We start from the raw sequence: 15,836 nt of genomic DNA, 5'->3' as shown, positions 1-15,836 counted from the left end.
CAGTTGAAGAGTAGGTGTCAGTCATCTTAATGTGTATTTGTTTTCATTTGTAGGGTCCTCCAGGAGTGCAGGGGCCTGTTGGATACCCTGGACAACGAGGAGTTAAGGTAGACAATGCAAATCAGAAGATTTGGTTTGACACTGAAACCTAGTAACCACATGAGTTTGTATGTATTACAAGATTTATTACAGGACACAATATGGTATCCAAGGAGAAGGATTATTGGTTTTTTCATCAGTTGTGTTTCAGAAATTCATACTTGAGCACTGGAAATGGCAAGAAAACATATGATTATTTGAATAGCTATAGAAGCTATAGAAAAGAACAAATGTACCCAATTTAAAACCATATGGGGAGAAGTATTACAAGCTGTGAGTACACTAAATCCCTGGCTTTAAATTGGTAATCTGACAGGACAGGCTGATGATATCCAGGTCTGAATCATTGTGACCTGACCCAGGTGTTTAACTTTAAATTAGCTAGATGTTCTTGATGGAGATAAACTGTATATGAAGGTGAAGGTCAGCATGCTAGCAGTTTTATATGCTCGCAAGCTCATGCTAATTTCATGAACAGCCAGTAATATTATATCATGTGTTTTCTATTTTGTGGTTGATTACAGTTTTGTTGTTTTGTTGTATCGTTTCCTGTCTGACAGGGAGCAGATGGAATCAGAGGATTAAAGGGAAGCAAAGGCGAGAAGGTGAGAGAGACAGAAAACAGTCTGTTCACATTGAGGATGTTTCGTTGTCTGAAAATATCATGTTACCTCCACTGTTTAATTACAGTATGCAAGCTCTTTCTACTTCCATCTGTGATTTTATGTTGTCTGTTAAACTGGATTTTCCTCCACTTGGCTCTGTCGGCAGGGAGAAGACGGTTTCCCAGGGGCCAAGGGGGAGATGGGAGCAAAGGGAGACACTGGAGATAATGGAGCTCCGGGTACCCGAGGAGAAGACGGGCCTGAGGGGCCCAAAGGCCTGATGGGTCCTCAAGGAGAAGCTGGCCCTTCTGGTACTTCTGGAGAGAAGGTATGCAGCTATGTTAGCAAGTATAATACTAATTGTAATTGATAAGATTACACTCAACTCATCTGGTACAAAAAACTAGTTCAAGATGAGTCACACTGTCTCTCTTTTAGGGGAAACTGGGAGTTCCTGGTCTGCCAGGATATCCAGGACGACAGGGACCAAAGGTGAAATGAATACAGTAATCAACACTTGATTGGATTAAATTAGGCAAGTTACAGATGTAGTGTGTGCAGTGTGTCATTCATACAAAGTGAATGTTTGTGGATTCCTCCTCCTCAGGGTTCTGATGGTTTCCCTGGTGCTCTGGGAGATGCAGGAGAGAAAGGGAAAAAAGTGAGTAGTGGGTGTAAAATCATAATGATGATATGTCAGGAAATCCGAATTTATCCATTAACATCCTGTTTTTTGTGTTGTCACTCAGGGTCCTGCAGGACAACCAGGAACCGCGGGCCAGAGGGGTTCAAATGTGAGTGCTGTGTCTCAAAACATTCCCCAGTTCAGTAGGTAATGGATTGCACTTTTAAAACCAGGTCTTGTGAGTAGGAATTGAGGGCTGAAGTCCCGGCCCGCTCTCGTGGCTGTCCTCTCTTCCAGTAGCTTTAGTAACTCAAGGGTCTTCTTGCTGAAGGTTTTTTTTGTATTTCTGAAAAGACGAAACATTTATCCTCCCTGTTGTGAACTACATTGCTGTAATACTGCACTGGCAAGTAAGAGGTCCACATCTCGTCATTTTAATAAAAATAAAAGGATTATCTTGTTAGAATTCAGCCAAAACTTCAATGAGGATTTGACAGTGTAACAAAGACTTATGGGACATGTTGTTGTTGAATGCTAATTGCCTTTTATCTTGGTTAAAATGTGTTCAGGAAGAGGCATTACAGCCCCATTTAGATAAGATATGAAAATCCATGGAGATTATGGAGTAGCCTCAATGCACTTCTGCTTCAATACACCCACAAATGTGAGTGTTATGATAGCTACACGAATATTTAGATATATATATTTTTAGCTATGCTAGTGGTGTGTCTCTAGGGATGTCATTATGGTTGACATTTTTGTTTTTATCAGTCCCTGAATGCACTTTACAGAGGCCCACTACTTCCTGAACTGGGTTTGGATTAGTTTGAATCACACCATATGTGTTGGGTCAGTAAAAGTCCGGAACATCCTGGCTTTGGTGTCACTCATGTTTCTTCTTCTACAGGGTGCACGTGGTTCCAGAGGAGCAAAAGGGCCTACAGGGAAATCAGGAGAAAAGGTCAGCTGACTCTCAGCCAATAGTAACACCCCATCAGTCTTTACTGACGGATGAATACACTTACTTTTTTTTATCTCACTCTATGTTCTCTGTCTCGCTTAAATTTTCATAGGGTACCTCAGGACATGATGGGCCCCCAGGATCTACTGGAGAGAGGGTAAGAAAAACACTAGTAACATATCATATCAATTAATAGACTGATTGATTGCCTATTATATTGGCTGCATTATGTTTTTTTAGGGACCTCAAGGGCCGCATGGAAGGAACGGAGAGCCAGGACCCAAAGGATCAAGCGTGAGTGGCAAAACATACACATCCATACATAAAATTAGGGCTGGATGTTGTTCAAAAATTTTGAATAGTGGTACTGATACTGATCTTGACTTTGATACCGATTCTTAATGATACCTTTTTCTTTACCAATTTCATTCAACCCATTTTAACAAAAAGACAATGACAATCACCAGCATTATTAGATTTTGGTCCAAGCATGCTGCGTGCTTGTTGTGCTCACTGACACTGACGAGATTTACTCATTTACTCATTGACTCTGTAGGTGATGAATGATGAGCCATTTCCAAATCCTCGAAAGTTCAATACGCAGCCCTACATAAGATTACACACAAACAAAAATTTAGACTTGATTCATTAGTCATTATCTTAATTTTGAACTGTGTCTATCAGGATAAAGATTTACTCCACCACTACACTTTTTTTTTCTTTAAATTGATTAGTTTTTATTTAAGATAGGACCAAAACAGGAACAAACTAAGTTCATAAATCAATCTAAAATCTCAATGTTTTAGCCATTAAGAAGAAAAAATATTCATCTACAAGCCTGTTTATTGTGGCTTTGAGGGTAGTGGTGTCTTGCTGTGGTGCAGGCTGCATGGTACCGACATTTTATTCTGCTTCAAGTCATTTTCTGATCAGAATTGTAAAATTTTTCTGTCTGAGATTACACAAGATTATACCAATTTCTGTCCTGAGCCCCCTTTAATTTCTCACCTTGGTCTTGGCACATGTGTGTATTTATGTGTCTGTCTGTGTGGTTTTGTGTGGATGCATGTTTGTGCGGTGTGTAGGGTCCCGCTGGGAAGGATGGACTTCCAGGTCACCCAGGTCAAAGAGGAGAGCCGGTGAGTGAGGTCATAGGAGGTCATCAGTTACTTCACTTTTTCTTTGAGAAATGGTCTTCACCACACACACACACACACACACACACACACACACCAGAATATGTTTTTCTTTGACCTTGACATTTCTGTGACTGCAGGGATTCCAAGGGAAGACGGGACCTCCGGGACCCTCAGGTGTTGTGGGGCCACAGGTGAGTTCAACAATGTGAATCACTTTGTTATGTAATATATCTCTTGCCTTGTGGCGTCTGTACTGGTGTAACTGAAACAATCACTTGTGTGTGTTTTTTCAGGGCAAATCAGGAGAGTCTGGCCCACCAGGGGACCGAGGTCACCCAGGGGCACCAGGGGTACCTGGAGAGCATGGTTTACCTGGGGCTGCTGGGAAAGAAGGTGGAAAGGTGGGTCCACACAGTTGTGTCACACTGATTGTTATCATTGCATACACTATAGTTCTTTGGGTTTTAGTCAACAATGTTTTTTTCATTCTTTTCTTCTGTCTTTTTCTTTCTCAGGGTGACCCAGGATTACCTGGGACACCTGGGAAGAACGGTCCTCCAGGACTGAAAGGGTTCAGGGGGAGCCGAGGAGCACCTGGAATAATGGTAACACACAGAAACACAGACCACACTCCAAGGAAATTACTTGATTTCTTAATATTCTAAATAATATAAGTGATTTTTCCAGGGGCCTCCTGGTCTGAAAGGAGGATCAGGACCAACAGGATCCCAAGGAGCCATAGTGAGTTCGAGTACATCTCTTTTGTTTTTACAGTTCATGTTCAGTGTGCTTTCCTGTGAAATGAGAGCATATTTCTTCGGTTGTGTATTTTTTCAGTATAATATTTTATAATTTTTGTAGCAAGTTAAATTAAACGATGATCAATTGGTGTCTGAACAAATTCACATGAAAAACTCTGTCCATAGGGTGCATCAGGTGAGAGGGGCCCTCCAGGAACAGCTGGTGCCATCGGACAGCCGGGTCGGGCCGGATCAATCGGAGGACCTGGACCAATGGGAGAAAAGGGGGAGCCTGTAATTAATTATTTATGTCTTCTCATTAGACTTAATTTGTTTTCAATGATTCTGCATTTCATTGACTCAGCTCATGAGGCATATGAGTGTGGATGGAAAGAAAAACCCCGTTAAAAATATCAGTGTTTGTGTTTATAGTTTGCTTGCAGAATAACACGTGCTAAATGTGTGTGTTTGTGTTCCAGGGAGAGAAGGGTCCTATTGGGCCAGCAGGTCAGGATGGAGACCAGGGACCCTTAGGGATGCCTGGAGCTACAGGTCCTGCAGGGCCTCCAGGAGACGACGGGGATAAGGTAATCCGTGTGTCTCTGGGAGTCTGAGAGGCAAAGTGAGGGTGTATGTGTTTTTGCTGTGGTAATAAAGTGTGTATGTGTGTGTGTGTGTGTATCCACAGGGAGAGCAAGGAGGCCCTGGGCAAAAAGGCAGCAAAGGAGACAAAGGGGAATCAGTGAGTTTACAGCTGGAAAAATACATAAATGTGGATTGTACTCCATAATCAGAGTAGGTCTCATCTTGTCTTAATGTTTCTCTCTCTCTCCCTCTCTCTCTCTCTCTCTCTCTCTCTCTCTCTCTCTCTCTCTCTCTCTCTCTCTCTCTCTCTCTCTCTCTCTCTCTCTCTCTCTCCACAGGGTCCTCCAGGCCCAACTGGCACTCAAGGGCCCATCGGTCAGCCAGGACTCCCAGTGAGTCTGCTGTTCTCTTTGTATTCTCAGTGTCTTCATCCCTCTGTCCATTAGCTATACCACTTATCCTCTGAGGGTCATAGCTGACACTGGGTGAGGGCAGGGTACACCTGTCCAGGGTGCACCCTGTCACATGTCTATCACAGGGGTGACATATAGAGATAAACAACCATTCAGACTCACATTCACAGCTACCACCATCAATTAACCTGACCTGCATGTCCTCAGACTGTGGGAGGAAGCCAGAGTAACAGGAGGAGAAACCCACGCAGATACGAGGAGAACATGCAAACTCTGGCCGACTGGAGACTCAAACCTAGAACCTTCCTGCTGTGAGGCAACAGTGCAACCAGGCAACCAGTATCTGCCACAGAGTCTTGGAAACTAAAATACCTCAAATCACACTGTAGCACAGACCTAATGAGAAACTCTTGAATCACTACATTTACACGCACTCAAGACTCCAGGTTACTGGAGGACACATGCAGTGTAGTAACCTGGTTACTGTGGATCTGTGTATACATGCATGGCTTTCACATTTTAACTGTATCACTGAGTCAAATGTTCAGAGCTAGAAACCAACCTGTTTAGTTGCTAGTAGAGGCTACTGTGTATTTGTTTCAGTTTTACTTCGAATTTGTGTGAATTATTTTAAATGTAAGAGTGTATCGCGATGTGTAATTATCGCTTCTTTTGCTGCTTCGTCGTCACAGAAATATTTTCCCTGTCTGAAGTGTTTATGATGCACACGCTTACTTTTAAAAGCTGAAGAAAAAAACAAAAACATGGCCAAGAATTCAACCATGGAGAAATCAGGTTTTTCTAATCCCCTACCCCAATTATGGAAATATTATTTTTCATTTACATGACATTCAAGAAATCAGCTATAACATACATCAATATACCCTGAGTCAGAGCAACAGCCAGAGCAGCCACACAGGCAAGGTCACTGAACTCAAGTGTGAAAATTGCAAAGAGAGAAATGGAAGTAGACAGCAAGTGTACTCGATTGAGAGAGGTGGTTTATAGTTCTTTAAAAATGCAGCGCAGCGGGAATACAACCATTTTTTTACAGGAAGAATGTACACAGTTCAGCTTTGGCCCACATCTGGTGCTCTTATAGGTGACAGCTGTGAGTCTGGTCACTGTTTGTAGAGACTTCAGTTTGCAGTTTAGTTCAAAAGACTTCACTGGTAAACCACAGAATTACACTGAATTACATTGTATGAGCAATTCAAGTTTTTGTTTGACTTCTCCATTTCTGTATAAATAGACCATAACCACAAGAGCTCGCTGGTCTTTGACCGCTATCTTTACGATTTAAACAAAGATACCTTTTGATTTAGCCCTTAATTGTTTCACAGTTACAAAAAATTTCTCACTCTTTGTGTTTGTCATTCTCCTCCACTGTGTTGTAGGGTTTGGATGGAGAGCCAGGTCCCCGCGGCCAGCAGGGCATGTATGGTCCGAAAGGAGATGAGGGACTCCGCGGCTTTAAGGGCTCTAGAGGACCAATAGGATTACAGGTGAGATTTGTCCAGAAGTCAGGCTGCAGACCATTGAAGTGATGTTTTCTGAAAAGATGGAGTGACCTTGGAGCTCGACACTAATCCTTTAATCCTGTATGTGTGTGTTTTCCAAGGGCATGCCAGGCCTACCAGGAGAAAAGGGCGAGAGTGGACATGTGGGACTAATGGTGAGCTTATATCCTGTATAAAGATCCATCCTTTATTTACATTACATTTTCTTTCATTTACACAGAGTAATAAGCGACCATCTTGCAATGGGATCACAGCAGCTGTGATGCCCGTCAACATGTTGACGTTCCGACCTATGAGTACTCACTAGTTATTACTACATTATAATATGAGTAATAAGTTTCATGGCTGCATCTTGCATGGTCGTGATGTTGTCCACAGACAGACAGACACCTGCCAAAGTACTAAACACTGTGGTAGTTCCCGCCACAGTAGGTGTCTCCGAGACTACTAATGAGTAATTGTTATTTCTTCTACATCATATCCCTGGTTTTAGGGTCCACCTGGGCAACAAGGCCCCTCTGGCCCTCAAGGACCTGTTGGGGGACAGGTAAGTCCGACAGACACATTTTTGCATTATCTTTGCATCTAGTCAAGCACTTGTTCTGAAATTGGAAGAAATACTATGATCTGTGTGCTGCACAGGGTCCGAGCGGTCGAGTAGGAATGGTCGGACAGCCAGGTGTTGTTGGAGAGAAGGTGAGAAAAACTGACAAGATCACCTTTTAGATGCACATTACAATGTTCAAATAATTGATCTCTGTCTGTGTTTAATGCCCTCAATTTATTTCTATATTAGGGGGAGGATGGTGAGGCGGGTGACCCTGGGCCAGTTGGTGTTCCAGGAAGACACGTGAGTTTGTTTGGTTTTCTTTGGGGCCACTCCTTGAAGACATCTTCAACTGTTCTGCCCACCATCTTCATTTTTTAAGCTTAATTCATTGTTATCCTCTGCCTCACCCTTCTTTATGACTGACTCTGCTCTAACCCTTTATTACTTTAGGGAGAAAAAGGAGACCAGGGGGAGAAAGGAGATACAGGCCCTCCAGGAGCAGCTGGTCCTCCAGGAGCCAGGGGCACACCAGGGGAGGATGGAGCCAAGGGCAATGCTGTGAGAAACACTAAAACCGATAACAGTCTTCATCACTCTACTGTTATGTACTATGCAATACAATGCAGCACAAAGCACTGTAACTCAGTATGAACCTGTATAATATTGCTCAATGAACTTTAGTACAGTCTGTGGTACCATAACGTTACTGTGCCCTGCCCTAGAAAAGTGAAGCACAGTGATGAAATATTTGATAAAAAAGCGAGTAAAGACTGAAATCTGACATTCTTCCCTCTGTTTACTTCTGTAAAAAAATTATTTTATTATAGAAATGTATAAATTCTGTAACAACAGCATTTTACATTTTCAGTAACTACAAAACTGAGCCAAATAACACGTGAACATGTGTTAACTAAATGAGGCAGTAGCTGAATCCAGCAATAATGGAGAAAATAAACCTAACTAAACTGAACTCATGCTAAAGTTCACTCACTTAGCAGATCTCAGTAACTGCCACTGCAGCTTTCGATTCAAGTGAAATTCATGTGATTTAATGAGGTTAAGTTACCTTTAAATCACATATTATTTGAACGTATTCAATTGTACATTACTTTTTTATACTGATTTCAGCCTAAATTAATAGTAGACGATCAGACAGTGACTAAGCAAAACAGAGATACTTTTAGATAGATAGATAGATAGATAGATACTTTAATTATCCCCAAGGGGAAATTCATTTTAATCTCTATAAGCCAAAGAGACAAAGTCATAAAGAAAGTTGAAAGAACACTTTTCCTTGTCCTTTTTCCTCTTGCATTCCATGAAGATTATCCAGAGAAATTAATCTTCCTAAAAAGGCATAAAATGAAAAATGAAGTTACAATCTTTCTGTTTGTTGCAGTTTGTCGACTGAACTGTCTTCACTTTACTGCTGCTGTAGTTAGTGCTCTCTGTCCTTGTAAGGCAGTACATGATTCGCCACATTTATAGCCTATTCTGTTGTACACTATTACTAGCTCAAGCTGTCTCACTCCCTCAGGGTCCTATAGGCCTCACTGGGGACCTCGGACAGCAGGGAGAGGCTGGACCCAATGTGAGTGCCTGCTCTTTCTATTTGTCCTCCTTTCCCCCTTATTCTTCTTCATCCTTTTCTTCTAATTCGCATTCCTTTGGTAGTTATGGAACTGTCTTGTCCAATTGCCAGAGCAAAGGCTGATCAAAAAGATCTTTAACTGGGATAGAACGCATGATTTTCTTCATCCAAGGATGTCACAGCAATAATTTGGCTTTTTGATTTGCACCATATTTGCAGGAACAGTTTGCTGTGTAATACGAAACCAGGAACACTGGTATGACAAAATGAGGATTAAGTATGAGAAAATGAGGATTAAGCCAGACTTTAAACACATCAAAGATTTATACACAGAACTGCTATTTAACATAATTTACAGCTGCCAAATGAGTCAGTATTTGGAAGTGTTTAGTGAAAGCATCCTGATTTGGTTTAATCTGTGTCTGAGGATGTTAATATGTTGAGTTGACTTTTTAAAAAGGAGATTTTTGGTGGCTAAGACAGGGTACCTTGTTCTCTCAACTTACATGATGCTACAGATTTCTTGGTTGCCGTTGTTCTCTAGTGTCTTGTAAGCCCATACAGGCTTAGCACCATGGGGTGGAGGGCACTTAAAATAGATCAATTCATCAGGCAATCCTCTACCTCTGCTCGTGTTACCTTTAAGACATCTTCAACTTTATTTTCTGGTCAAACTTTGTGTAGTTTTCCTCTGCCCACCTTTTTTTTTTTCTCATCAGGGTGTGGATGGTCTGCCGGGGTCTAAAGGAGACACAGGCGATCCTGGAAAATCTGTGAGCTACTCTCCTCTACATCACACACCATGCACTATGATATCCATGATGTTCATAAGCATTAAATATGTTGTCAGCAACAACACAATGACTAGCCATGTAACCTATTCTTTAAATTTCTCAGGGACCACCAGGAGCACCAGGGGAACCTGGACCATCTGGACCTCCTGGGCGAAGGGTTTGTGTTGTTGTGTTTGTCAGATCCTGCATTCACCTCTGATGCACTCATTTCTATTTCCTGTTAGATTAAGTAAAAAATGAAGCCCTCTTTCCCTGGTTGTATGAGGTTGCAAGTATTTTTCTTAATGCATTCTCTCAGCGCGTGTGTGTGTGTGCGTGCGTGTGTGTATATCTTTATGACAGAGTCAGGTAAAAATGTTTTAAAATGTTGTTCTCCAGGGTCACTTGGGTAAACAAGGGAAGGAAGGAAAGGCAGGCCTGAAAGGAGCAAAGGTGAGTGTTAGAAACAACTCTTTGAATCATAACTTCTGAATCCTACCAGTTTCTGAAGGTCATTCTGTTCCCTGTTTGTTTCAGGGTGCTGCTGGTTTGGAGGGTCCCATAGGGAAAACAGGGCCTGTGGGGGCCCAGGGGCATTCTGGCAAGCCTGGCCCCCAGGGTCTAAGAGGGATTCCCGGCCCTGCAGTAAGTTAGTTCAGTGACAGCACAGAATGAATCAGAGAAGCACAGAAAAAGATGAAGGTTAAGAAACAGTTTCTATCTCTGTGTCTTTCTTTCAGGGTGAGCAGGGTTTAAATGGACCACCTGGCCAGACAGGACCACCAGGTCCCATGGTAAGATGACACGTCAAATATCAATTTTCAAAGATTTTTTTCATGACAGAATGGAGGAAATCATCTGCTTTTTTGCTGAGAGTTAGAATAGAAGATCAATATAACTCTAATGTGTGTATGATAGATATAAAGCTACTGCCAGTATCCAGTTAGCTTAGCTTAGCACAAAGGAGACACTTATATTTAGAGAACAGACATGAGTGTGGTGTTGATCTTCTTATCTAGCTCTCAGCAAGAAAGCAAATAAGTGTATTTCCCAAAATGTAGAACTATTCCTTTAAGACAAGAGATAGAATTTATTGGCATTATGACAAAAAGGTTCAGCTCATTTCCTTTGCTGTGAAAATATAGGATGATGACCCTTTACCAACTTTTATTTCTCAGTCAGAGTAGTAGATGAGTGGGTTTTGTTATATGCACAGCTCCTTTTTGACCTCGTCATAACTTCATCTTCTCAGGGTCCACCAGGATTACCAGGACTAAAGGGAGACCCTGGCAAGAAGGGAGACAAGGTGCGTGCATACTGTACACACACAAGTATTTAACTGTGACTATGACCTCGATCTTATTTGTGATATCTGTGCAGGGTCACGGTGGACTAATTGGTCTGATAGGGCCCCCAGGAGACATTGGAGAGAAGGGTGACAGAGGACTGCCAGGAAACCAAGGACTACCAGGTCCAAAAGGAGATGAGGTGCTACAAACATACACAAATACACAAGCCTGAATTATAAACCAGGTGATGTAGACAACCTGTCTGCACCTGTCTGCAGGTCCGTCTCATGTTAGTTGGTTTGTGATAGTGTGATCTCATGCCTTCATGAGGGCTCCTGCCATTCTGTTACTATAACTGTATGCAAAATTCAGTTCACTGTATACAACGGCAGAAACATAAAATATAACTTCTTTGATCAATGAAAATTCACTATAATATTGCCCATAAGGCTACTGAACGTTGTCTGGGGCACCGCTGGCAGGTTAATCCCTGTTCAAAAGAGGAGGCTGGCAATATTCTCTGTCTTTCTAGTTGTCCTCAGATCCCATGAAAAGATCAAAAGGAACATTTTTCAAACAAGTATTTTCTTGGATCTTGGGCCTGAGAGCAAAAGACAGGGTAGGAAAGACAGAAAGTTTTGAAAGACAGATTAATGCATAGTTGGTTTTGGTCTTTTCATGGGTTTTGTCAAGAATAAGCTGCTTTATTCTTCACAATCTCTACAGAGATACAGAGCAATGCTTTGTAGTCATTACTTCAAGCAGATCTACTTGTTCTCTTCATCTGTTTCTTTTGTCTTTTCTATCAGGGTCCATTTGGCCCACCAGGGCCCCCCGGTCCTCCTGGACCCACAGGCCTGTCTGTGAGTACACAGGATTATATTGACAATACATTGCCTACAAACCTGCATCATTGTTAGCACAGAGTTTGCTGGAATCCATCCCATCTCTGTGTCTCTCCTCTTTCTTTATCTCTCTCACAGGGTGCTATTGGCCTAAAGGGCTCTAAAGGAAACCAGGTAACTATGACGCTCATTGTTTTATTAGATTCATTTCTTCAGTGCTATTAAATTACACCACCGCCCAAAACTGATCATTTTGCTCTGTGTGTATTCAGGGTCCAATTGGTCCCAGAGGAGACACTGGACCTGCAGGACCTCCAGGATCACCAGTGAGTTCTGATTACAGTTCAGCAACTTTACAAACCTCATTTACTTAAATTTACATCTGTGTGACTTCACCCATACTCTCCTCCTCTCACCTTTTTTCACTTGTATCTGTCTGCTTCAATAAACTCTCCTCTGCAACTGTTTCTTTCCCTTCACTTATTATCCTTTCTTTGCCCTTCTGTCTCTCCTCTCCTCTCCTCTCCTCTCCTCCTCTCCTCTCCTCTCTCCTCTCCTCTCCTCTTCTCTCCTCTCCTCTCCTCTCCTCTCCTCTCCTCTCCTCTCCTCTCCTCTCCTCTCCTCAGGGGCTGCCAGCCGCTGGAATGGCCCCCCTACCAGAGCGAGGACGGAGAAGGAGAACCCACGACTCGGTGGATGGTGCTGCACTTGAACAAGAGGAGCGGGAGGCAGTCGATGGAGGAGAGGAGGAGTGGATGCAGGGGGACCAGGCGGAGCAGGACGGTTGGACGAAGGAGACGGAGGGCCAAGGCATGGAGGAAGTGTTTGCATCTCTGTCCTCTATGAAAGTGGAGGTGGAGGGTCTGCGTAACCCACAAGGGACGTACCACAGCCCAGCCCGCACCTGTAAGGAGCTCTGGCTCCTCCACCCAGAGCTCCCCAATGGTACTTCATCATTTCTGTTTATCACAGCTGTCTGCCTGCATGTCTATACTCATTATCTCTGCTGTCCTTCTCTCTCTCTCTGTCTGTGTTTTTTCTTCTCCATCTAATATCAACTGTCTCCGCAGGATTCGTCACTCTTTGGTGTTTTTGTTGTTGACAGTGGTAGGAGCGTTGAGTTTTTTGACCCCTCTCCCCTGCCCTCCCTCTTTCTCTCTCTCCAGGTGAGTACTGGATAGATCCAAACCAGGGTTGCCATAGAGACTCCTTCAAAGCGTTTTGTAACTTCACTGCACAAGGAGAGACGTGTCTGTTCCCCGACAAGAAGTTCCAGTCGGTTAGTTTACATGCAGAAACACACACACACACACAATTGAGATTATTAATTAATTTACTTTTTGGGCATTTGATAAACGGTTAAAAGCTAACCGGAGCCTTTGCCAAAAGCTGAATGGCTTAGAGAGAGAGTAAACATTATTTAGTCATCACCTGTGTTGATTCAGTGAACATGAAACAGATTTTTGTTGTTTGTTTGCCATCAGGTGAAATTAGCCGCCTGGAAAGGGGAAAAGCACGGCACATGGTACAGTAAATTCAGGAAAGGAAAACAGGTATGATGTGATAATTTTGCATCCTATCAATGTTGCTAATGCATGTTTTTACACAACACTTCATGGAAAAGGACTTTGAATGTGAAAAAGTTTAATCAGAAGTATAAACACTGCTGAAAATGTGGGACATATTTAGTTGAATGCCAGATAGAATCATTTTTATCAGCTCTAAAGAGACACTTCATTTTCAAAGCAGCATTTGGCAGACACTGCTTTCCAGAGTGTCTAAAAATGCTGCTCAGAGTAAAACAAAACCATCAGCTGAACTAAAGTTAGACATTTGGCAGCAATCAGATCATATTAGTGATGAGCACACCAGAAGCTGTTATCTGATTTACTAACAAGCTTCAGCTGATTTTCTGTGTTATAGAACAGACAAGCTTGCTTTCTGTACTGATAAACAACAAGGGTAAAATTCCTTTCTACTACAGCAAAGACATTAGGTTTGACTCTCTGTGGTGGTACGTTCAGCTTGGCTGGTTGTTCTAATGAACAAAATCAGCAATGTTCAAAGGAAGGAAGCCTGCAAGCATTCTTGTCCTTGTTGCTCCACTGCCTAATAAACAGAATTTTAAGTGTTAAGTGGTAGCCTGGTGAGGAACACAAGGTGCAGAAGTTAAAAGTAAATCCTAACCAACAATGACCATGTTTAAGACTATGAAATGGAGGGTCGACAAAAACTGCTAATTGAGTCTTTCATGGCCTTTGTGACAGTGTTGCATTAAGCAAACAACTGAATGCACACTTCTGTTTACTTCATTCTGTATGTGTGTGTGTGTGTGTGTGTGTGTGTGTGTGTGTGTGTGTGTGTGTGTGTGTGTGATCCTCCAGTTTTCCTACTCTGGGTCAGATGGCGTTCCAATCCACATTGTCCAGTTGAACTTCCTGAAGCTGCTGAGCGCGACAGCCAAGCAGACCTTCACCTACCACTGCCTGAACTCTGCCGCGTGGCTGCACACCGCCACCTACGGCCACGAACACGCACTGCGCTTCAGAGGCAGCGACGGGGAGGAGCTGACACACGAGAACGCGCATTACATCACTGCACTGTACGACGGGTGTCAGGTGAGTAACACAGACATATATTTGAGCATGAACACATACAACTACATATGTTATTTGATTGTGTGGTTGTTTTTCTGTCCTGCAGACACGCTCAGGGCAGGAGAGGACTGTGCTGGAATTTGATGCTCCACTGTCCAACACGCTCCCCATCATTGACGTGGCTGTGTCTGACTTTGGAAAGGGGAACCAGAAATTTGGTTTCCAAGTTGGCCCGGTCTGCTACAACGGTTAACCGAGTGGGGGGAGCTTACAGCAAAAGTAATTTAATAGGAAAAAGAGCCATGGACACTTTCTACATGCAGGGAGAGAACTACATTCAAGACTTACCTGGTGCCACATATTTATATGTCAATTTACCTACAACAGTGTTCCTTCATCTAAACATCAATCCTTTTATACACATTCATTCACTCAGACTCTCATTAATTCATATATTCATCACATACATTCTCTCAGCTGAGTCACGTACTGTGTTTTCAAGTGTTGACTGTCAAACCCTCAGTAACCTCAGTTATAAGGATTTTTCTCCTCCTTGTAGGAGAGAGTGGTGCTCTCAGATTCATCCATGTCTGCTCATACAATTATTGATCTATCCATCACACATAATAAAGTCTCCAAACATTATTATCAGTCAAACCCATAACCCATTTTCAAAAATACTAAAATACCATATTTCAACAAGATTCACCCACCCTGTTGTTCTGTGTCATCATCAAACCTCAATTTGTTGTGTAGTTTTTGTGTGTTGTTGTAATTTTGTTGTTCTAATTATCTATTATGTAATGTATATTGGAGTGTAAGTCATCACGGTGCTATTATGTAGCTCCCTGCGGAGTACATTTCTTTGTAAAAGGGAACTGGGGCAGTGCATTTTTTTTATATTGTGGAGCCATGTTTTATATTTTTTTAACATAACAGAACCAAACTGTGGTATATGATTGCCTCAAGGTCTTTCTATGCATAGTTGTGTGGGGAAGTGACTGAGTAACATATTTTAATAAAAGTACATAATGTACATTTAAGTTAATATGATGAGATTTAGTTTTATTGAATGCATTTGTTGAGCAAAGCCAACAGAGGAAAGATTAAAGAAGCAGACAAACTCACCTGCTGCTCCTGCTCGTAGGTATGATCTGTTTAGGTCTGCACTTTGATGTGTTCTTCCAGATTGCTTGATGTACAGTATGTAATGTATGTCAAAACTGTTTTAAGGGATAGCAGTGTTTCTTGGTCGGTTGGTCAGCTGATCGACCGCTTTGGTCTGGATTGAAATATCTAAACAACTATTGTACAGATGTTCATGGTCCCCAATGATGAAACCGACGGATATTAAGGATACCCTGACTTTAACTCTAGCACCACCAGCAGGTCAAAGTTTTTAGATACCCAGTGAAAGATATCAACACACAGTATACCAGATTGGACTATGACTCTATGACATTCATGTCCCCCTCGGGTTGAATTTTGGTGGTCCCTTAATTTT

At 42.3% G+C, this 15,836-nt stretch overlaps 1 protein-coding gene across 1 annotated transcript in view; it reads left to right on the top strand.

The window, feature by feature from the left end:
• LOC130167097 (collagen alpha-1(XI) chain-like) overlaps window positions 1–15,459 on the top strand; it is a 37,856-nt gene extending 22,397 nt beyond the window's left edge. Inside the window, exons 27-66 of the mRNA XM_056373079.1 lie at window positions 54–107; window positions 660–704; window positions 871–1,032; window positions 1,143–1,196; window positions 1,312–1,365; window positions 1,454–1,498; window positions 2,237–2,290; window positions 2,403–2,447; window positions 2,531–2,584; window positions 3,376–3,429; window positions 3,567–3,620; window positions 3,723–3,830; window positions 3,945–4,034; window positions 4,117–4,170; window positions 4,356–4,463; window positions 4,649–4,756; window positions 4,858–4,911; window positions 5,093–5,146; window positions 6,565–6,672; window positions 6,789–6,842; window positions 7,181–7,234; window positions 7,330–7,383; window positions 7,484–7,537; window positions 7,688–7,795; window positions 8,775–8,828; window positions 9,548–9,601; window positions 9,726–9,779; window positions 10,001–10,054; window positions 10,139–10,246; window positions 10,342–10,395; window positions 10,854–10,907; window positions 10,982–11,089; window positions 11,700–11,753; window positions 11,874–11,909; window positions 12,008–12,061; window positions 12,362–12,680; window positions 12,902–13,014; window positions 13,220–13,288; window positions 14,120–14,353; window positions 14,439–15,459. Coding sequence (XP_056229054.1) covers window positions 54–107; window positions 660–704; window positions 871–1,032; window positions 1,143–1,196; window positions 1,312–1,365; window positions 1,454–1,498; window positions 2,237–2,290; window positions 2,403–2,447; window positions 2,531–2,584; window positions 3,376–3,429; window positions 3,567–3,620; window positions 3,723–3,830; window positions 3,945–4,034; window positions 4,117–4,170; window positions 4,356–4,463; window positions 4,649–4,756; window positions 4,858–4,911; window positions 5,093–5,146; window positions 6,565–6,672; window positions 6,789–6,842; window positions 7,181–7,234; window positions 7,330–7,383; window positions 7,484–7,537; window positions 7,688–7,795; window positions 8,775–8,828; window positions 9,548–9,601; window positions 9,726–9,779; window positions 10,001–10,054; window positions 10,139–10,246; window positions 10,342–10,395; window positions 10,854–10,907; window positions 10,982–11,089; window positions 11,700–11,753; window positions 11,874–11,909; window positions 12,008–12,061; window positions 12,362–12,680; window positions 12,902–13,014; window positions 13,220–13,288; window positions 14,120–14,353; window positions 14,439–14,585 — 3,249 coding nt within the window. The 3' untranslated portion in view covers window positions 14,586–15,459. The remainder of the gene's footprint in view (window positions 1–53; window positions 108–659; window positions 705–870; window positions 1,033–1,142; window positions 1,197–1,311; window positions 1,366–1,453; window positions 1,499–2,236; window positions 2,291–2,402; window positions 2,448–2,530; window positions 2,585–3,375; window positions 3,430–3,566; window positions 3,621–3,722; window positions 3,831–3,944; window positions 4,035–4,116; window positions 4,171–4,355; window positions 4,464–4,648; window positions 4,757–4,857; window positions 4,912–5,092; window positions 5,147–6,564; window positions 6,673–6,788; window positions 6,843–7,180; window positions 7,235–7,329; window positions 7,384–7,483; window positions 7,538–7,687; window positions 7,796–8,774; window positions 8,829–9,547; window positions 9,602–9,725; window positions 9,780–10,000; window positions 10,055–10,138; window positions 10,247–10,341; window positions 10,396–10,853; window positions 10,908–10,981; window positions 11,090–11,699; window positions 11,754–11,873; window positions 11,910–12,007; window positions 12,062–12,361; window positions 12,681–12,901; window positions 13,015–13,219; window positions 13,289–14,119; window positions 14,354–14,438) is intronic.
• Window positions 15,460–15,836: the final 377 nt, after the last annotated feature.

Source organism: Seriola aureovittata, chromosome 3, assembly GCF_021018895.1.
Source record: "Seriola aureovittata isolate HTS-2021-v1 ecotype China chromosome 3, ASM2101889v1, whole genome shotgun sequence".
Classification (NCBI taxonomy): Eukaryota; Metazoa; Chordata; class Actinopteri; order Carangiformes; family Carangidae; genus Seriola; species Seriola aureovittata.
Note: the sequence above shows the minus strand (reverse complement) of the source record. Positions and strands in the feature narration are given on the sequence as shown.